General features: G+C 44.3%; 1 protein-coding gene across 1 annotated transcript in view; it reads right to left on the reverse strand.

Moving 5' to 3' along the window:
* The window catches only part of KNDC1 (kinase non-catalytic C-lobe domain containing 1), a 214,508-nt gene that overhangs the window by 28,378 nt on the left and 163,466 nt on the right, over window positions 1–22,664 (reverse strand). The window contains exons 21-24 of the mRNA XM_068258601.1: window positions 20,162–20,275; window positions 8,760–8,907; window positions 5,166–5,333; window positions 2,260–2,475 (exon numbers count right to left, since the gene is read on the reverse strand). Coding sequence (XP_068114702.1) covers window positions 2,260–2,475; window positions 5,166–5,333; window positions 8,760–8,907; window positions 20,162–20,275 — 646 coding nt within the window. The remainder of the gene's footprint in view (window positions 1–2,259; window positions 2,476–5,165; window positions 5,334–8,759; window positions 8,908–20,161; window positions 20,276–22,664) is intronic.

Below are 22,664 nucleotides of genomic sequence, written 5' to 3' on the forward strand. Positions count from 1 at the left end.
GGGGGAGGTGGTGGTGGACTTCTGGGTGGGCGCTCCTTTTGTGATTGTGCTCCCATGACCATCCTGCGCTGGCGCAGTTCAAGTCTTTGTGAACTAGGCAGAAGTACGTGACCCAATTTGGGGGTCGCTGATCATTATGTAGGCGACATCCTGGAGGACAACAGAGCTGCACCACTGGACCGGAGAGACTTCTAGGGACTGCAGGAAGCCCCAGGCAAGTAAAGCTTAATATTTATTTTCCCCCTCGGATATCTTTTAAATGACTTGCGTTTTTAGCTTGTGTTGCTTCAAGATAATCACATAACATCACAAATGACTACTGCATTTCTTAAAGTGTACCTGAAGGGGAAAAAGTGCCCCTAGCAAGTACTTACCTGGGGAGGGGTAATCCTCTGGATACTAGAGAGGCTTTGCCCATCCTCACCAGAGGGGATCCAGCCCTAGGACCCCTGAAGATCCACTGACAAGCAAGCACAGTAGCAGCTTTCCGATGGGCTCAGTGAGCCTGTGCAGTAGAGAGGACCTGATCAGGCTGGGCTATTTCCTTCGGAGCACAAAGGAAAGCCACTACTGTGCCTGCGTGCAGCGGCAACTAGGATTTTTTCCCCCCTCCAGTCTGGGGGTCTGAGCGGTGGAAGGGTTTTGCGGATGATGACGTTAGGAACCTCTTTACGATCCAGAGGCTTTCCCCTGCCAAGGAGGGTACCCCTACGGGATATATTTTTCCTTACAGGTGTACTTTAAAGTCCATACACACGCCCAACAAAAGTCACGGAAGACAGACGACCAATGTTGAGAAAGTGACTTTGCCGGCGACATAGTTGAAAAGACTGATCGGTTCTGCACACCAATATTGCAAACAACCAGCCAATTTCAGTACCGCGCCCGGCATCATGCATGTCCTCATTCAGTAGAACAGTGCCGTTGAAATTACATTGTACCGACTGCACAATATCTCTTCGTCGTCTGAGTTGATCCACCGGATGGATTGAGAAAAATTCCCAATGCTGATCATCATCATTTGGGTACATTTTTGCACATGATTGTCTTCCAGTATGGCGAGACCTGACGTTTGTTGGACATTTCAAATAACTAGTTTAGCATGTCCATGAGACTTAAATAAAGGAAAGAAATCTGAATATGTACTATCATTCGTGTCCTTACCTCTCCCTCTAGATTGTAAGCCTTTGGGCAGGGTCCTCCTCCTTTTGTGTCCTACCTGATCTTGCACCTCCATTACTGTGAACCCATGCTATGCATCTGAGTGAACCTAACTTGCCTAATCTCCATGCTCCATCCAGTGACTGACTAAGCATTACCTGGTACTCATACTGTGCTGCATGATCTGGTCTTTCTTGTATTCATGTATTGTCATTTTGCTGTATGTCACCCCTAAATATTGTCTGTAACCTAAATTAATGTTCAGCGCTGCGTAATATGTTGGCGCTTTATAAATACAATAAATAAATAAAAAATACTATCTGCCAGAAATACCATGTTACGCACTGCAGTATAAGACAACACTGCCACCTGCAGGCCATACAAATGAGTTATTTCGGAAAACCAAAAAAAAAGGGAAACTGTTGTATTTGTATGTACTAAAACACTTTTTTTTTGTTTTATATTGACAAGGAAAGGCATTATTGTTAAAAACAAACAGCAAATGCAGAAAAACAGCAAATGCATACAAAAATACAAAAGTAAAAATGCAAAATTCAAAGAAAAATGTTGATCGAGCCATAAATTTGGTAGATGTTTGGGGACCATTACATAATATTAGAGGTCAGGGAATCAGAGGAAGACACATTCGATCCACAGGGGTAAGAAGGGTATTTGTACAATTTTGTTACCAAGCCTCAAATGCTAGTTTACTCCCTACACATCCCCTCAGTCATACTGACCTCTGGGAGTAAAGACAGCTGGGAGGAGATCTGCTGTACGCTGCACTCATATACACTGACCTCTTGGAGTAAAGACATCTGGGACAAGATCTGCTGTACGCTGCACTCATATACACTGACCTCTTGGAGTAAAGACATCTGGGACAAGATCTGCTGTACGCTGCACTCATATACTGACCTCTTGGAGTAAAGACATCTGGGACAAGATCTGCTGTACACTGCACTCATATACACTGACCTCTTGGAGTAAAGACATCTGGGACAAGATCTGCTGTACGCTGCACTCATATATACTGACCTCTTGGAGTAAAGACATCTGGGACGATATCTGCTGCACGCTGCTTTCATGTATACTGACCTCTTGGAGTAAAGACAGCTGGGACGAGATCTGCTGCACGCTGCACTCATGTAAAGAGTATGGTCCATTTTCATCTCCCTTCACAGAATAGGAGGAGAGATCATCCACAAGGCCAGGGTAGCACGGCCGAGGCAGGGCTGCTGATATGGTGTACTGCTTGTCCCTGTGGTGGGCCAGATGAAGTCCGTTGCCTCGAGACAGCTTCCAGTTGAAGCTCTGTAAAACATGGAGTACATAACATTACATATGAAAGTGACTATATGACTATGATAGGGATTACTGTAGATTGTGAGCCCCTCTGAGGAACAGTAAAAGTCTGTACCCACTATGGGATTTTTCCGACGACCAGCGACTTTTTTGAGCAACCGTTTCTGTGAACTCGAACTTGGTGACGCACAGTGATAAAGACAGTAATGGTGGATTGGAGCTTTAAGATCCCTGACAACTCTTGCGCAAAGTTCCACAATAACTTTAACTCTGGTTTGCGCCCATCGTGTGCAGTTGCGAATACCCGCCAGGATGATGCATCGGGGAACACTCGTCATCCTGGGATCCATCTTCCAGGGTCCCAAGGTCAGTATTCAGCTTTAGTGATTGGACTATATACTCTGTAAATTGCTGCAGAAGATGTCAGTGTTTTATGAATAATAGTAAGTGAGTGGAAAGGTGGTCAGGTGTTCATGCAATTGAGGTGCCAAGAAATTTGTGCGCAGGGTAAAGCCGAAAAATGGCTCACCCTGCTCCTGCAGAAGTCCTGGAAGCATTAACTTTTCCCCCTGAAGGCCACCATTGGTGGGTAAGATGTAATTCGTAAGATTTTGCCTGTCAGGAGCTGACCTAGTGTACTGAAAATGAAGCAATGTATTGCTCCATGGGTTGCCCAAGTCAGCAGTGTTTAATGACTTATTATGGGTTACCTCAATGGCAAAAAAGTGGGAGGTCCTCCCCACACACAGCAGTAACAAATTTATTAACGATAAAAACTGTGTGGGGTGTAGCTATTCCCACTGCAGGAGAGAGGTCAGTTGTGTGTTGAGGGATGGTGCCACTCAACCTCAACTAAAACACAAACCAGCAAATACGAATGGGTGTACTGCATTTCAATAAAGCACAGGTCGCAATCGTTTGCCTACAGTTATGCACCTCATTGCAGCTGGACCAATAACATAACCTTCATAGAAGGAAAAAATTGCTGAGGTAGTAAGGGTGATAATAAAGGCTGTGCCTATATATAACTGTATATACAGTTAGTGTCAACTAATGATAGTTTCACTCTATACGGGCGTCGTCAGGCCTGCATGTGAGGCTGCCTCAGCTCTGACTTGGGCTGCATTGCTGGGGGATGTTATGTTGGTGCTCCGCAATTTTTATTTTTTGTACACTTAATTTGTCCTGACGATGCTCGTAGGCACTAACACTTGCACTGAGGCTTTTTTGCCATGGAGGTAACCCATAAGTCATTAAAGAGAAACTCCGACCAAGAATTGAACTTTATCCCAATCAGTCGCTGATACCCCCTTTTACATGAGAAATCTATTATTTTTCACAAACAGACCATCAGGGGGTGCTGCATGGCTGATATTGTGGTGAAACCCCTCCCACAGGAAACTCTGAGGACCGAGGAACTCCTGGCAGTTTCCTGTCTGTGAACCTTGCTGCATTGTGGGAAATAGCTGTTTACAGCTGTTTCCAACTGCCAAAAAAACATACAGCAGTTACATCACCTGCCAACAGTAACAATGGCACCATGTAATAAATGTCAGAATGTAAATCAGGGATTTAAAAGATTTTACAATGGGCAAACACTGACTAAATCATTTATACATAATTATTTTAAAAATGACGCACTTTTTTTATTACATTATTTACACTGGAGTTCCTCTTTAAACACTGCTGACTTGGGCAACCCACGGAGCAATACATTGCTTCATTTTCAGTACACTAGGTCAGGTCCTGACGGACAAAATCTTGTGATTATTATTACCTGTACTGCCAATTCGGTTTGTTTGTAGTAAGATGTAGTTCGGCTGCCAGCTATTATTGGTGGCCAAATTACACTGTTTTTATCGTAATTTGGGCTGCGTCTTGATGCAATTCCCATTACAGCCTATGGCAGCGTCTGGTGTGCCCAAATTTCCAGTGCCATTTTTGCCTGACTTGGGTGGTCAGACCAATAGGTGATTTCTGCCTCCTGTTGACACTAAACTTAAAGCGGACCCAAACCAAAAATTTTTTTAATTAAAAATATTTAGTTGCATCACTCTGACACATACAAAGATAAATAAACACTCCTTCAAACCTATGATCATTTCAGTGCATGCTTTTCACCCTTCTCTTTTCATAACTAGGGTTATACTGGGGGCAGCCATTAGTAATTCCTCCATTGCCGGACACCTCGTACTCCACCAGTTTGCCGGAAAAATCCCGGCAATATGAAAAGAAGGGAGGGGTTCCTCCAATAAATGTAAAATATTTTAAATTTGTCATCAGGCAGCTGAAAAATGACTGCTATTTATTATTATAATTTAGAAAATAGATTTTATTTCTGAAATCTTGTATTTTTAATTTGGGTCCACTTTAACTGAAGATCCAATCGGTGTTAGGTCCCCTGCACACTGCAAATCCGATTTGAGATTCTGATTTGCGTTTCCGATTTGCGATTCTGATATTTCCTGGTTGCTATCAAAATAAGAAGAAAAAAGCAGAAAAAACGCAGCATGCAGTGCTGATTAAAAATCTCAAATCGGAATCGCATGTAGTGTACAAGAGCCCTTAAGGTGGCCATATATTAGTCGATGGCCACCAGATCCATTAGATGAATCCCTCTCTGATCGAATTTGACCAGAGAGGGATTTCCAATAGATTACATGTGCTTATCTATGGCCGTGGCTCTCTGGAACACAAACCTTGCGGGAGACGCGGTCCTCAGAGAACTTTGTGCAGAGGGAATGCAGAGACTTGGTGTCATCTCTTTTATCAGAGCCAGATCCAGGAGAGGAAATGGTGTACTTCTTATTGGTCAGTTCCTGGAGCAGCGACACCAGGTGCTCACCCCGCTCATCCTTTGGGAGAGTCTGAAAGGGAATTTACAACAATTGATAAAATTATCAAACATATCAATTACGGTAAAAGCACAATATCAATTTTCATTGGCCATCATTTGTTCCTCCAACTCTTTCCATAACCCTTAAAGAGGAACTCCAGCCTAAACAAACATACTGTCATTAAGTTACATTAGTTATGTTAATTAAAATAGATGGGTTGTTTTTAAAGAACAGGCAGGTGTTTGTGATTTCATGGGGACCGCCATCTTTTTGGTTGAAAAGAGGTGACAGGGAGCATGAGATACAGTTCCAACTGTCCTGATCACCCCTACCAGTTGCTAGGCAACGTGAATAACATAGGAAATCCCATCATGCTTTGCACAGCATCAGGGGGAAAAAGCCTGGGCAGTTTTCTTTGATGGGGTGGAGCTTAGCTAAAAATGCAGCTAAAAATGAGACTTCTATAAGAAAAACAAAGTTCTGATGCCGTGAAACTGGTAAAGAAACACCAAGCCTTTTCAGTGCTGCTGTGTAGAGTTTTAGTCTAAGGAAAGCTTAAAAAGACTCTGAGATGAGTCTCACTACAGTTTTTTTTTTTACTTACCCGGGGCTTCCTCCAGCCCCATAAGCATGGCTGTGTCCCTCACCGTCCTTCTACGATGTCCCGTCCAGCCACGGTGAGCCTCGGTAAGCGGCACAGTGATGTAAGCGGTGGACCTTCTGCGCACGCGCAGACCTTCTGTGCAAGCGCAGAAGGCCCTGGCTGATGTCACTCAGTCAGACTGAGCCGCTTACCCGGGGTTGACTGCAGGAGAACGGCGGCACTGAGAAGGACGGCAAGGGACACATCCATGCTTATGGGGCTGGAGGAAGCCCCGGTTAAGTAAAAAAAAAAAAAAAAACTGTAGTGAGACTCATCTCTGAGTCACTTTACGTAACATGATGAGATAGACGTGTGCATGTTCAGTGCCAAACACACAAACATCCTGTGTTGCTTCTCTTCTTTCTCTGCCTGAAAGATTTAATGTTCAGCTATGCAACTGACAGTTTCTCCCAGTCGGGACCCAGTTGGACTATAGAGTCCCTCAATGATAATGAATTGCAGCTATAAAATATTTCCCTGGCAGAAAACTAGGCTTCTGACAGCAGGGGATAGATAAAAAGGTCATATATTTTAGCACTATTTTAGCAATAAAGACATAGGACAGACTGTGTAATTAAAGCGGACCCAAACAAAACAATATTTTACTTCAAAATATTTAGTTGCACCACTCTGACACATACAAAGATAAATAAACACTCTTTCAAGCCTATGTGCATTTCAGTGCATGCTTTTCACCCTTCTCATAACTAGGGTTATACATTTGGCAGCCATTAGCAATTCCTCCTTTGCCGGATACCACCTACTCCACCAGTCTGCCGGATTCTGTCCCAGCAATATGAAAGGAAGGGAGGGGTTCCTCCAATAAATGTAAAATATTTTATATTTATCATCATGCAGCTGAAAAAAGGCTGCTATTTATTATTATAATTTAGAAAATAGATTTTATTTCTGAAATCTTGTATTTTTAATTTGGGTCCACTTTAAGCTGAGACAAAACAATAAATCTACTTTATTTTAAAGTTTTTAAACATAACATAACTATGTGAAACCCAAAATTTAATGATAGGAGTAGGAGCATAAATGCTATTTTTTGTTTCAAAAGCTTATTTTCATTTAAATTTTTTACTTTAAAACCAACAGCAGAATTCCAAAACAATTTCTATGCATGCTTAATGTGAACCTGCGTCCAAGTGTTCATGGAGACTGTCAAGGAAGAAGGGGAAAGCACAATTTACTAAGTTGCGCCCATTTGCCAACAGTCATTAACCTCCTCAGCGGTAATCCCGAGTCAGGCTCAGGCCAGAAATCCACAGCTCAGAACTGTGACCCCTAGCCTGACTCCTGGCTGCCACCAGGAGATCTATGCAGAGACTGTGCACAGTGGGCGTTTGTAATTCCCACTTCCCAGTCTTCTGGTCCTCGGAGGCTCTCAAATCTAAGATAGCTTTATTGGCATGACCAAGATTCATACAGGTATTGCCAAAGAAAGGGGAAAAGGGGGGCATGGAAGGGGGTGGGGTAGGGGGACAATGGCTAAGCAGTCTGTGGACATTTTTAAGTTTATAGTTCCATTATGCTCCTCTCAGTCTGTGCCATGCTGTGACATAGTGTGCAGCGATTGTCACTGTGGATTCCTCTTCTCCCAGTAAGATATATGTTTTTCTCTCATCTTCTAATGTAAGAAAGTCTGGGAATAGTTCTAACAGTTTCTTAAAGTGAATGGGAACTGAAAAAAAAAATCAGCAAGATACTTACCTAAGGAGAAGGAAGGTTCTAGGTGCTTTAAAACCTTGCCGCTCCTCTCACAGTCCCCGCATTCCAGCTGGCTCCCCTGGCAGCAGTATTCGTCCAAATAGATCAAGTACAGCTTTCTGCAGCTGAAACAGACTTTGGAAGTTTTCGGGAGCCCGAGCGCTCCCAAAGACAAGCGGCTCCATACTACAACTGTGCTGGCATGCTCGCTCACGCAGACGCAGTACAGAACCGCCTGTCCTCAGGGGCACTTGGACTCCTGAAGACTTCTGAAGTCCCCTGTGGCGGGGGTTCAAACGGGGGAGCTGCAGCTTAAACAAGGGGACTGTGGTAGTAGTGGGAAGGATCTATAGGATCTCCTTGGGTAAGTATCTGGCTGTTTTTTTTTTTGTTTTTTTTTACAGTTCCCATTAGCTTTAAAGTGTCCCTGGTTGCAGTATATTTGGGGAAGTGCAGCAGGAAGCTCTCATTCCCTCTGATGAGATCGACGGCAATATCCCTATAGTGGGCAGAGCCACCTGGTGGATGGAGCGAGAATTGCAGCACTGGGTCCAGGGGAGGTGAGTAATGTGCAGGATTGCCGCAGATCTATCTAGTGGTAGGATTTTTTCCCCTGCTTTTAGAGTCTACAAGCTTACGAAAGAATTGCACCACTTTTAGACCCAAACATCTGGAAGTGATCATACCGCTAGGGAGGTTAAACCACCACCTGTTATCAGTAATACATGACTAGAGATGGCCACTGGGAGACACTTAGAGCTTGAATTAGTTTCAATTAGGTCACACCAATCTTTTAATGGTGGAATTTCAATGTATTCCATCAGTAGTCCACAAAGTGATAGCTGACAATTGTTTCAGGGCCCCAAAGGAGCCCCTTCCTCAGCATGAATAGCCTGTAAGCTTATAAGCCCAAGGTTCCGGACTGTCATCTGTGTTCACCACTGTAGATGTGTTGCCACAACGGTAATTATTATTATAAAACATGATAATAAAATAGGTTTGTCACAGATATATTTATAAATTTGCATTTGCTTACACTCCCCATCTGTATTTACTTTTTAATGCAATGAAGGAGGCAGTGGCACTGATAATAATCTCACCTGGGAATTACTCAAGTCCTCCACCTTGTCCAGCACATCTGGATTCACAGAGAAGTCAATGTGCCAACAGTCCTCAATCCAAGTCTGCAGCAGGAAGACTGAGCGATGGTAGATCTTTGTTCTCAAACTAGACGGGTCTGTGTCTTCCCTGGAAGAGTAAATAGAGGGATTATTTTCGCGATCATTTCACAAAATAGGTCTGATCCAACCATAACGACACAACACATTCTCTAACTCTTTAAAGGGATACTGTAAGGGGGGGGTCGGGGGAAAATGAGCTGAACTTACCACGGGCTTCTAATGGTCCCCCGCAGACATCCTGTACCCACGCAGCCACTCGCGATGCGCCGGCTCCGCCTCCGGTTCACTTCTGGAATTTCAGGCTTTAAAGTCTGAAAACCACTGAGCCTGCGTTGCCGTGTCTTCGCTCCCGCTGATGTCTCCAGGAGCGTACTGCACAGGTCGAGTATGGTCTGTGCCTGCGCAGTACACTCCTGGTGAGGTCAGCGAGAGTGAGGACACGGCAACGCAGGCGCAGTGGTTTTCAGACTTTAAAGTCTGAAATCCCAGAAGTGAACCAGAGGTGGGGCCGGAGCAACGGTGAGTGGCTGCGCGGGCACAGGGTGTCTGCGGGTGACCATTAGAAGCCCCGGGTAAGTTCAACTCATTTTCCCCCGCCCCCCCTACAGTATTCCTTTAAAGGGGATCCAAGGTGAATTAGATTGTAAGAACTGGGGGAGCAGTTAAGTACAGGGAGAAGTCCTCATGCCCACTGCTCCCCCCCCCCCCCCCCCCACGTTCACCTCTGTCCCTCTCTGTTCTCTCCTAAAAGCCAGCAGAAGCAGCTTCTGGGTTGGCAGAAGTGTACAAGCACTAGGCCCAGCGGTACGCATCATTGATCGCGCTTCCATGGCCAGGAGTGTTATGCGAATGCACACTACGAGTCGACTCAGTGTGGATGTGGAGAGCACTCCTGGCCACAGAAGCGTGATCAATTACATGTGCTGCCTGGCCTAGCGCTTGCACACAGCTGCCAACTCGGAAGTCGCTTCTGCTGGCTTTTAGGAGAGAACAGAGAAGGACAAAGGTGAACGGGTGTGGTGGGTATGAGTACTGCTCCATGTACAAGCCTGCTCTCCCTGTTCTTACAATCTTATTCGCTTTAGATATCCTTTAAAGCAACACTGAAAAAACCTGCAATAAACTAGTTAGATACCATGGAGAGGGAAGGCCCTGGATCCCATAGAGACTTCCTAATCCTCTCTCTGTTCCCTCATTCCACCATCGGGCCCAGGGGAAGTTCTTCAATCAACTTGGCTAAATACCTCTTCGGATGTCCTCGTGCAGCCTTCAGGAGTACTTGTTTCATCAAAGATGAGCTTATCCGCACTGCGCACACGCGAGTCCAGGTTTGTGCATGTGCAGCACGGATGTGCCCATCTTCAGACGCACACAGGGAAGCGAGTGCTTCCATAGCCTGCCGAGGTGTCCCAAAGGTTAGAGAGAGGACCAGGAAGGTCTCCATGGGATCCAGAGCCTTCCTTTTACAGTACATAGGCGAGAGTAGCTACCTCATTTTTTGCAGGTCACTTCAGTATGGCTTTAAATAATAGCTTCAGGAAGGTCTATTCTACTGAATGAACAGAGTGGAGGAAAGTGTAAAGCCTCATACACATGCTAACTAAAAGTCATCATTGCAAATGGTTCTTAGACAGTCATTAATTGAAAAATAAGACAATGATGTGAAAAGATAATGCCCAACGTTAGTTCTCTAGCACGACAATTTATCTTTCCGAGATCTCTTCGGGTGTCCATGTGAGATTGTGTGAATGAATACTGCTAGAAAACAAACCACCATTGCTGCACACATGACACACGTGTAACATCTCATGTCGCATGCACTCTGAATGTCCCCAGTCTGTTTCTTTGAGGTCTGTACAGTGTTGCGAATGGCCGTGTCACTGCAGTATGTAAAGAATCATTGAGCAATCCATCACAGATTTCACAATTTATCAAGCATGTGCGGCTAACGCCACCATATGGGCAACCTGGGTAAACTGCCCCAGGGCCCCAAGATGGCTACCAGCCCCCCCCCCTCCCCCCACCTTAACTGCACTCTTTGGGGCCCCTGCAATGCACCAGCTGGGACAAGTCAGACGCCACTCTGCCAAAGTCATTGGAGGCAACAGGGGTGTAAATGGGGGAAGGGGGGGGGGGAATCATCTGGCTACCCATGGGAGGGGGCACATCTAGCCATCTATGGGGGAAGGAAGTGGACCGCATCTAGCTATTTAAAGGGGCACTATGGCGATTTTTTTTTTAATTTAACCCATTCAGGTTCCGTGGTTTTCACGAGAGAAATGTTCACCTCCCATTCATTAGCCTATAACTTTATCACTACTTATCACAATGAACTGATCTATATCTTGTTTTTTCCGCCACCAATTAGGCTTTCTTTGGGGGGTACATTTTGCTAAGAGCCACTTTACTGTAAACGCATTTTAACAGGAAGAATAAGAAAAAAATGGAAACATTCATTATTTCTCAGTTTTCAGCCATTATAGTTTTAAAATAATACATGCCTCCATAATTAAAACTCACGTATTGTATATGCCCATATGTCCCGGTTATTACACAGTTAAAATTATGTCCCTATCACAATGTATGGCGACAATATTTTATTTGGAAATAAAGGTGCATGTTTTCCATTTTGCATCCATCACTATTAACAAGTTTAAAATAAAAAAAATATAGAAATATTTCATCTTTACATTGATATTTAAAAAGTTTAGACCCTTAGGTAAATATTTACATGTTTTTTTTTTTTTATTGTAATGGTTTTTTTTATTTATAGTAAACATTTTATTTGGGTAGTTTTGGGAGGGTGGGGGGTAAACAATAGATTTATAATGTAAATGTGTGTTGATTTTAATTCATTTTTATTTTCAGGTGTAGTATTACTTTTTGGCCACAAGATGGCGGCCATGAGTTTGTTTACATGACGTCACTCTAAGCGTAACATACGCTTAGAGTGGCGCATCAGGAAGTGAATGGCCAGAAAAGGCGCAGCTTCCGAGAGAAGCTGTCGCTTTTTCAGCGGGGGAGAGGAATCAGTGATCGGACTTCATAGTCCGATACATTGATTCCCTGACTACCGAATCCGCGGCCGGGAGTGCGCGTGCACGCGCGCGATCGGCTGCGGGGGCGCGTGGTAGCGCACATGGTTTCTGGACGTAGTTTCTACGTCCAGAAACCAAAATAGGTTAAAATATGTGCAAACATATACATATAAGACATATGTTTCTTCCAGAGTAAAATGAGCCATAAATTACTTTCCTCCTATGTTACTGTTACTTACAGTAGATAGTAGAAATCTGACAGAATTGACAGGTTTTGGACTAGTCCATCACTCCATAGGGGATTCTCAGGGATTTATTTATTTTTAAAAGTGCTTAGTGAATAGCAGTTGCTCTGTCCAACTGCCAAAAAACTGTGAAGCGACTAGCGAGCAGGGAAGCTGGCCAGCATCATTGATTAAAACCTTTTTAGGGAAAATCTTTATAAAGAATAAATGCCTTGCTGAGAATTCCATATGAAGAGATAGACTAGTCCAAAACCTTGCTTCTCTCTCATATTTCTACTACCTACTGTAAGTGAAAGCAACATAGGAGAGAAGTAATTTATGGCTCATTTCACTCTGGAAAAAAACGTACTTCTTTGTCTGTTTGCACATATTTTTAATTTTACAATTTTTCGCCATAGTGCCCCTTTAAACAGGGGAAGGTGGGCACGTCTGGCTACCTATACGGGGGAGGGGGGCACATTGGCTACCTACATTGAGGTAAGGTGGGCACATCTGGCTATACTGCCATCTTCTGCAGCATTTGTACATTTGGCTCCACCTATGACCACACCCACATCCCCACTGCATGGCAATGACCATTTTTGGCTCAGCGCAACACTAACCACAGGGGCACTAAAACTGTGTTTGTCAGCAACCAATAACCCTAATGCCGCCTTTTGGTTGAGGGGGTGTCAATTTTGTCCAGGGCACCATTGTTACTAGACCCAGCCCTGCTTGGATGTGCACTAAGCTAACACTGTCCCACTCCACATACCTCAGCCACTGCCATCAAATAAACGTCCATGAAGCTGTGGCTTCCTGCTGCTTTGTACCAAGTACCGACAGGCCTCTGGGCGGGGCTCAGTGACCCCCATAAACCTCTCTTGGGAAGACTAGTAGAATGCATACTATGGACAAAGGCCAAGAATGCAAAGGTTTTCCCATTACTCTATACAGCAAGCTGAAGAATGTTTCTCCTCTGTAGGTTAGCATATATAATCTGTGTTTTATACATTTTGTCAGTATATGCAGGAACCAAGTCCGACGAAGGCTTATTATTAGCCGATAGCTTACGGTTTATTCATCTCTAAGTTAGCTAATAAATGGTATCATCCTGATTCAAAACTTCTTGCTTATACAGCAAGCTGGAACTCACGGATAAAGATCTCCTTGAGGTGTCCATGGCAGAAAGTGCAACTTACAGCCTTAATCTACGTACACACATACGACAACGATCGTTCATTGTGAACGACAAATGATCTTTTAATTGACGAAAGAATGACCTTACTTTTAAAGGTGTGTAACGATCTGATCGTTTGTTAATGAACGATCCGGAACAACATTACATACTGTTCCTGGAAGTTACATCATAGCAAGTTCCGCCCGCCTGTAATGAACGGTTCAAAACGTACATTACCCTGTAAAACTAACGTTACGCATATGACATAACTAAATTTCTATTTCATACTGTCGGTATGTAGTAGAGCAGTGTTTCTCAACTTTTTCGGCCCAAGTACCCCCTACCGCAATTCAGTTCCAGCCAAGTACCCCCCCCCCCACGTGTATAATATATATATATATATATATATATATATATATATATATATATATATATATATATATATATATATATATATATATATATATATATATATATATATACACACACACACACACACATACATATACATACACATACATGCGCGCGCACACACACGCACACTTATACCGCATATATACCGCACCGCAGGTATAGGTGCCCCCAGTATAGATAGATAGCCAGGTATAGGTGCCCGCACCCAGTATAGGTGCCCTCAGTTTAGCTAGGTATAGGTGCCCCCAGTATAGCCAGGCATGGGTTGGTGCCCACAGTATATATAGGTATAGGTGTCCTCATAGCTAGGCATGGGTGCCCCTAGTATAGCCAGGCATGGGTGCCCCAAGTACAGCCAGGATTGGGTGTCGTCCAGTATAGCCAGGCATGGGTGCCCCACAGTATAGCAAGGCATGGGTGCCTCCCAGTATAGCCAAGCATGGGTGCCCTTAGTACAGCCTGGCATGGATGCCCCCAGTATAGCCAGGTATAGGTGCCCCCAGTATAGTTAGGTATAAGTACCCCCAGTATAGCCAGTCATGGGTGCCCTTAGTACAGCCTGGCATGGATGCCCCCAGGATAGCTAGGCATGGGTGCCTACAGTTTAGTTAGGCATGTGTGCCCAAAGTATAGCCAGGAGGGGATGCAGCGCAAAACGGGGGAGCATGCCCACACATAGCGGCGGGGAGGGGGGTCCACTCCCCCCCTCCCTCACCTTGGGCTCCCCCGTCAGTGCTTCCCCCTCCGACACGCATTAATAGCAGACAGTGGTGGCGGCATGGTAAAAGGAACGCACACTTACTTCTGCATTCCATGCCGGAGGTCCGATCTTCTCTGAGCCTGACACTACTTCCTGATAAACAGGAAGTAGCGTCATCGCTGAGAGAGAAGGACCTCTGGCGTGGAACGCGGAAGTAAGTCCGCGTTCCTTTTACCATGCCGCCACTGCTATTAATGCGTGTCGGAGGGGGAAGCGCTGACGGGGGAGTCCAAGGTGAGGGTGGGGGGGAGTGGACCCACCTCCCCGCCGCTATGTGTGGGCATGCTCCCCCGTTTTGCGCTGCATCCCCTCCTGGCTGCGTACCCCCAGCTATGGTCTCGCGTACCCCCTGGGGTACGCGAACCGCGTGTTGAGAAACACTGTAGTAGAGCATCTAGATAATATAGTGTTGACAAAACATACAAAAATACACTTTGTCCTATCAAAATTATGGTATAATCATGTAGTATACAACGCGTCACTGGGCACAATCATAGAACGAACGTTACATCACGAGGGGAAAATTTAATGTGCTGTGACTATAAAACGAAGTGCGCATGTCTTGCCTACTACGAACGACCGTTTCTTAACGATGTACTACTTTTGCTAACGATCGTCGTTTACAAAAATCCGCCAGGACAGATCTTTAGCTATCTAGCTCGTCCATCGTTTGACTTAATGATCGTTGGATGTTTTTTTTTAAACAATCGTCGTTTGAAATGATCGGGGAACGATCGTTTCAAACAACTATAGTCGCATGTGTGTACGCACTTTTACACTGACAGCTTCCCTTGATAAACGCTGATGATTTGTGTAACATTCTACTCCAACTAATTCCAAAAAAAAAATTGGAATACAAAAACTGTAATGATGTTGCGCCCAGTCAGACAGCGGCAAAACTGTAAAGGGATCCCAATTCCTAAAACTTTAAATACAAAAACTTACAGATGCGCTTGTCGAATGGAAATACGAAATTTTAATAAAATATTGGGCAAAATAACCTGAACAGCTGTATAAAAGGGCATTAGCCCAATAATGACATAAAATACATATAAAAGTAAAATCATAAAACAGTAGATCCAGTGCTGTGTTGTAATACTTAATAGCACTTGAATGAGTTAGAGCAACAGCCCTGCTCTAGGAGGTCAGTGTCTCCTGCGAGGAAACAGTAATGGATCAGATGCAGCAGCGAACTTTGTAGAAATAATTCGTGTGTTAGTAAGGAGATGGTGTTCCCAACAGACCTCAATATCTGCTCATTGAGCTAGCATAATTAATTTCCAAGCGTAATAGCAATAGTAGCTTTGATGCAAGCAGAGATTAAGCAAGGTGTTAGCTGGCGTTTAAGCCTAGTAAGATGCTGGCAAGCAAAACAGGCTGGGTGGTGAGTCATCAAAGTAATGTGGATCAATGCTTGATACGATTAAAGTAGAGCGGTCTCACCCTCCTGAGGTGTTGAGTCCTCTGATGATGAATCCTGTGGCGGATAGTATCTTCCGGGAAGCCGCTCAATCTCACCAGCCCCGGCCGGCGGCTAGGTGAGAGAGACTGGACCTGCAGTGCAGTGTCGGGCAAGCGTGCCCGGCTTCCAGGGGGTCCGGATGGCGTGGGTCACGTGGATGATGCAAACCTTCAGTACGGCAAACTTCCGTTCTGCTCCACAACTTCCCGGTACGGAACTCCGCCACGCCTCCTTCCCCTCTATGGCGTGACGTCACGACTGTAGCCTCCGCTGACGTTTCGAGAGGAACGCCTCTCTTTCTCAAAGCTTGGCTACTGGGGAATAGGAGGGTAGTTCTTTATACTGTGTGGTTAATAGGATTATTGAAAGGCATGCAGCTCAAGATCTTTGTTCAATCCGTGCGGAACTAGTGTGTTTAGATTAAATATCCACATAGTTTCACGTCTGGACATTTCTAATAAGAAATCGCCACCTCTCCATGGTCTTACTACTTGTTCGATGACACAATATTTAGATCCCTTAAAGGAGCAACCGTGTTCCATTTTGTAGTGTGCTGATAAGGGATGTTCTTTATTGCCCTTTTTAATATTGGTGCAATGTTCACTCAATCTTTCTTTTAGAGTACGTTTTGTTCTACCCACATAGTGCTTTAAACAGGGGCAAGTTAGCACATATATCACCCCTTTTGTGTCGCAATTGGTTACGTTTTTCATGCTGAATGTTTCATTCCCAGCAGTAATCTGGTAAATTCTTTCTATGGGGGAATTCGATTCTTTACATGCTCGGCAAAACCCACATCTTTTAAAATATCCCCTTGTCTTCTTTATCTCCGATTTCTTAATAGTGGGTGCTAGTAGATTGCCTAAACTCCTAGACTTCTTAAAAATTACTTGCGGATATTCCGATAATAAGGGGGTGAGTATAGGATCTTCCCTTAATAAACCCCAATGCTTCCTCACTATATTCCTCACCTTGGGGGCCTGGGATGAATATCTCATGACCACACTAGGCTGCTGAAAAGTATGGGCATTGCGGTTCTCTCTCTCTTCCAATAAAACCTGTCTGGCAGTACATGTGGCCTGTTCCCTAGCTCCCAAAATGATATCTTGTGGATATCCTTTATGTTCAAATCTGGCTTGCAAAATTTGAGCCTCTTTGTCAAAATCATCTATTTTGGAGCAGTTCCTCCTAAGTCTTAGGAACTGGCCTTTAGGAATATTCATCAACCACTTATAGTGGTGGCAGCTGTCTATATTAATGTAGGTATTAGTATCTACTGGTTTTAGGTATGTTTTGGTCAGAATCTTGCCCTCTTCTTTATACACAGTTAGATCTAAGAAGTTAACCTGCTGTCTACTCAATTCAGCTGTGAACTTCAGATTATATTGATTCTCGTTAATCCAACCTAAAAATGTATCGAGACTAGCTCGAGTCCCCTGCCAGATAAAAAATGCATCATCTATAAATCTCCTCCAGAGCACCAGGGAGGGTCCGGGGCCCTCTGGCCCATTGAGAACAAAACGCTCCCAATGGGCCATGTAGAGGTTTGCAAAGGAAGGAGCAAACCGGGTCCCCATCGCCGTCCCGGTGCCCTGGAGGAAATACTGTCCCTCAAAAACAAAATAGTTATGCTTTAGAATAAATCTAATGCTCTCTAAAATAAATTCTATCTGGTCCTGAGGCAATACTTTTGCCTCGTGTAGAAAAAACTCAACAGCTTCTATACCCTTCTGGTGGGGGATCACTGTATATAAGGAGCTAACATCAACAGTGCAGAGCCAGTATCCCTCCGACCATGCATAATTATCAAGAATTCTTAAAAAATGTCCTGTATCTTTAATATAGGTGGGGGTGGTTTTAACAAGATCTTGCAAGTACAGATCTACATACCCGGAAAGATTTGATGTCATGGACCCAATCCCCGATATTATGGGTCTCCCTGGGGGGTTGGTGAGGCACTTATGTATTTTGGGGAGATGGTAATACACAGGAATTCTGGGGTTCTCTTCGTATAAGTAAGCGTATTCATCCTCATCCAGAATACCTTTTAATTTGGCCTCTGTTAAGTGGATTTTTAATCTCTTTAGGAACTTCATAGTGGGGTCCATTGTTAATTTTTCATAAGTGTCCCCTTGAGTTAATTGGCGGAGTGCCTCCTGGTGGTAATCTCTAACATCCTGTATGACTATCCCCCCCCCCTTATCAGCTGGTCGAATCATGATGGAGGCATCATTCTGGAGGTCCCTCATTGCCTTCCTCTCTATGGTGGTTAGATTGTCCGCAAATTTGGTATTTAGTTTCCTAATATCCTCTAGTACTAACGTACCAGGTATAGGTGCCCGCACCCAGTATAGGTGCCCTCAGTTTAGCTAGGTATAGGTGCCCCCAGTATAGCCAGGCATGGGTTGGTGCCCACAGTATATATAGGTATAGGTGTCCTCATAGCTAGGCATGGGTGCCCCTAGTATAGCCAGGCATGGGTGCCCCAAGTACAGCCAGGATTGGGTGTCGTCCAGTATAGCCAGGCATGGGTGCCCCACAGTATAGCAAGGCATGGGTGCCTCCCAGTATAGCCAAGCATGGGTGCCCTTAGTACAGCCTGGCATGGATGCCCCCAGTATAGCCAGGTATAGGTGCCCCCAGTATAGTTAGGTATAAGTACCCCCAGTATAGCCAGTCATGGGTGCCCTTAGTACAGCCTGGCATGGATGCCCCCAGGATAGCTAGGCATGGGTGCCTACAGTTTAGTTAGGCATGTGTGCCCAAAGTATAGCCAGGAGGGGATGCAGCGCAAAACGGGGGAGCATGCCCACACATAGCGGCGGGGAGGGGGGTCCACTCCCCCCCTCCCTCACCTTGGGCTCCCCCGTCAGTGCTTCCCCCTCCGACACGCATTAATAGCAGACAGTGGTGGCGGCATGGTAAAAGGAACGCACACTTACTTCTGCATTCCATGCCGGAGGTCCGATCTTCTCTGAGCCTGACACTACTTCCTGATAAACAGGAAGTAGCGTCATCGCTGAGAGAGAAGGACCTCTGGCGTGGAACGCGGAAGTAAGTCCGCGTTCCTTTTACCATGCCGCCACTGCTATTAATGCGTGTCGGAGGGGGAAGCGCTGACGGGGGAGTCCAAGGTGAGGGTGGGGGGGAGTGGACCCACCTCCCCGCCGCTATGTGTGGGCATGCTCCCCCGTTTTGCGCTGCATCCCCTCCTGGCTGCGTACCCCCAGCTATGGTCTCGCGTACCCCCTGGGGTACGCGAACCGCGTGTTGAGAAACACTGTAGTAGAGCATCTAGATAATATAGTGTTGACAAAACATACAAAAATACACTTTGTCCTATCAAAATTATGGTATAATCATGTAGTATACAACGCGTCACTGGGCACAATCATAGAACGAACGTTACATCACGAGGGGAAAATTTAATGTGCTGTGACTATAAAACGAAGTGCGCATGTCTTGCCTACTACGAACGACCGTTTCTTAACGATGTACTACTTTTGCTAACGATCGTCGTTTACAAAAATCCGCCAGGACAGATCTTTAGCTATCTAGCTCGTCCATCGTTTGACTTAATGATCGTTGGATGTTTTTTTTTAAACAATCGTCGTTTGAAATGATCGGGGAACGATCGTTTCAAACAACTATAGTCGCATGTGTGTACGCACTTTTACACTGACAGCTTCCCTTGATAAACGCTGATGATTTGTGTAACATTCTACTCCAACTAATTCCAAAAAAACACCCAAGCTACTACCCCCATCCTTGCATGGATAGTAACACAAAACACTCTATGCTGCTAGTGGGGAGAGGGTGTGGTCCAGACCTGCAGAGTATCAGCTGTTCAAGGAGGTCTATGGACCAGGAAGGAGGTCACCAAGTTTTCGTAATAAACTTGCCTATAGTTTTTATGTAAGAATTTTGGATCTTTAGTAGATATAAAGTGTGTCTCTTGAGCACAGATAATATCTGCATTAAGTTTATGAAAGTGAAGGAACGCCGTTAACCTTTTGAGAGGGGAGTTTAGGCCTTGGACATTAATAGATAGCAATTTAATTGGACGAGTCATAGCGGATTAAAATAGAATGCGATTAGAGCACTCCTTGTCTGAAGGGGTAGGGTATAGAAAGAAGAAGAGGATGGAAGAGAGAAGGAGAAGGGACAGACCCTCACCTAAGAAGGTCACCAAGTTTTCACATCCGTTACTTCCAAAGTTCATTAATTCCCTAAATATAAATACCTTGGTACAGTATTATTAATCCGATCAATAAGGAACTGCACTAAGTCTTCCTGGGAACAGAAATATCGGAAAGTGTAGAGTAACTGCTGCACATAGCCATCCAGCACCGCATTCCTGCAACACAAACACATAAAACACATACTGGTAAAAAACGAATATTAAAGAGGCATTGTTGTATATTAGAATGCAGTCATTTATTCAGGATACACACTATTACAGTCATTTTTCTGGTTTCCACATCAGAAACACTTTCTTTATATTGATGCATATTGAATGTAGCCCCTCCCTCCCAGTGATGTTAAGTCTAGGATGCAATGCAGAATTCTACTCCACCCCCAGAGCATTCTGGGAGACGAGGTATATTTTCTACTAGCTTCGGAACATCAGAAAATAAACATTCCACAGAAAACAGCTAACAGAACTAGAAATGTCACCACCTGTGATACATTTTAAAATGTAAATCAGGGATGGGACAGATTTTACAATGGGGAAACATTGACTAATTAATGAATATTGTACAAAAAAAATAATTGTATTCATTACATTTTTACTACAGTTCCTCTTTGATAACAAACCTGCAGAATTTTACTGTTATCTGTGTATATCTGAAATCCATAAACTCATATTGGCAATGTGGTGTTTCACTAAACCATGCAGTATGAACAGAAACGATTAGGAATATTGACCCTTCGTGTCACCATTTGGAGCAAGGACCTTAAAAAGGTTGAGGGTCAGAAGCCAACTGTCCATCCATGGGTATGCCTGAGCAGACAATGGCAGACAGGTATCTAGGTGGGATAGCAGACATACAGCGGACAAGCATACATTAACCAGAAACAAGTCAAAGTCAATCAGGCCAAAAGCATAGTGGATAGCCAGGTCCGGATTTACCTCACAGGAGCCTATAGGCACAGATGTCCTGGACCTTAGACTTTGCCCTCCGTGAACCTACAAACCCCAACCAAACTGCACCACTAGTGTGCTGGCTGATGCAGCTACCACTCCTCCCTTACTTCCCTTGCCTGTCATAAGTAGCTACAGGTGTCCCTTAGCATTATGTAGCCAGAAGTACCCTCAATATTAAGTAGCTAGAGGTGCCCCCAAGTATTCAGTAGCTAAAGGAACCTAGGTATTAGGTAGTTAGAGGTGTCCCTGACTAAAGGGAGATCTCATCAGTGTAATTCCGAAAGCAGGGTGAGTAACCTCTCATTTACACTCTCATCAGGTCTCTGCATAGGGACGGAGGCATGAGACGAGGGGAGTGAGCCGCCTTTCCATCATCAGGCGCCTGTAGGCATGTGCCTACAGTGCCTTATGGTAAATCCGGCCCTGTGGATAGCATTCTCGGCTTGCAGTGCTGAGTCCCCTGTTTAAATCCCAGCCAGGAAACTATCTGTACGGAGTCTGTATATTCTCCTTGTGTCTGCGAGGGTTTCCTCCGGGCACTCCGGTTTCCTCCCACATCCCAAAAACATACAGATAAGTTAATTGGCTTCCAACTAAATTGGCCCTAAACAACGATACATAGGCATATTATTTTTATTGATTTATAAAAGCGACAACATATTCCGTGGCGCTGTACAACAGTAAGAAACGAACATGGGGTACCTAATAATACAGACAATGCTGTACACTAATATACCAAACACATAATTAGTGACAATACAAAAACGATACAAAACACAGAATACAAGATATAGAATTGGTAATAAGTGATAAAAGTAACACTATGAATAAAATGTACAATGATTTCCAAGACACAAAAGGGTAAGAGAGCCCTGCCTTGCGAGCTTACAATCTAAAGGTATATTGGGGGGGGGGGGGGGGTGAAACAAGAGGAGGGGTAGTAACAACAAACATATAAAGGCTTTGTGTTTTAGGACAGTGTTTCTCAACATTTTATTGGTATGTACCCCTTTTAAAACCCTGCACTCACCAAGTACCCCCTAGCATGGTAAACATTATCTCAAGTACCCCTTGACAAATATATTTTTAATCATAGTACATAATAATTGGTACTAAACCATTTCCAAGCATTTATTATTGCTTTTAATTAGCTAAAATACTAATTTGGTGTTGTTTATATAGGATTTATCATAAATCTAAAACTCTAAATTTGTTATACTTAGTTAATTATATCAAGCCAGAGTACCCCCTAGAACCATCAGAAGTACCCCCTGGGGTACACGTACCACATGTTGAGAACCTAGGTTTTAGGATATCTCTTAGGAGTGCAATTTGGTCTTACGGCAAAGGGGAAGTGGCCTAAGGTAGAGCATATGCTTGTCGGAACAAGTGAGTTTTTAGTGACTGTTTAAAGGTAACAAAGGTTGGCGAGTGACGGATGTGTTGTGGGAGGGGACTCCAGAGAAGGGGTGAAGCGCGTGCAAAATCTTGAAAACGTGAATGTGATGAGGTAATTCTAGAGCAGAAAAAAAAAGAAGAGCATGTGCAGATCTGAGATTGCGATTGGGTTGGTATCTGGAAATGAGTGAGGATATGT

Source organism: Hyperolius riggenbachi, chromosome 10, assembly GCF_040937935.1.
Source record: "Hyperolius riggenbachi isolate aHypRig1 chromosome 10, aHypRig1.pri, whole genome shotgun sequence".
NCBI classification, from domain to species: domain Eukaryota; kingdom Metazoa; phylum Chordata; class Amphibia; order Anura; family Hyperoliidae; genus Hyperolius; species Hyperolius riggenbachi.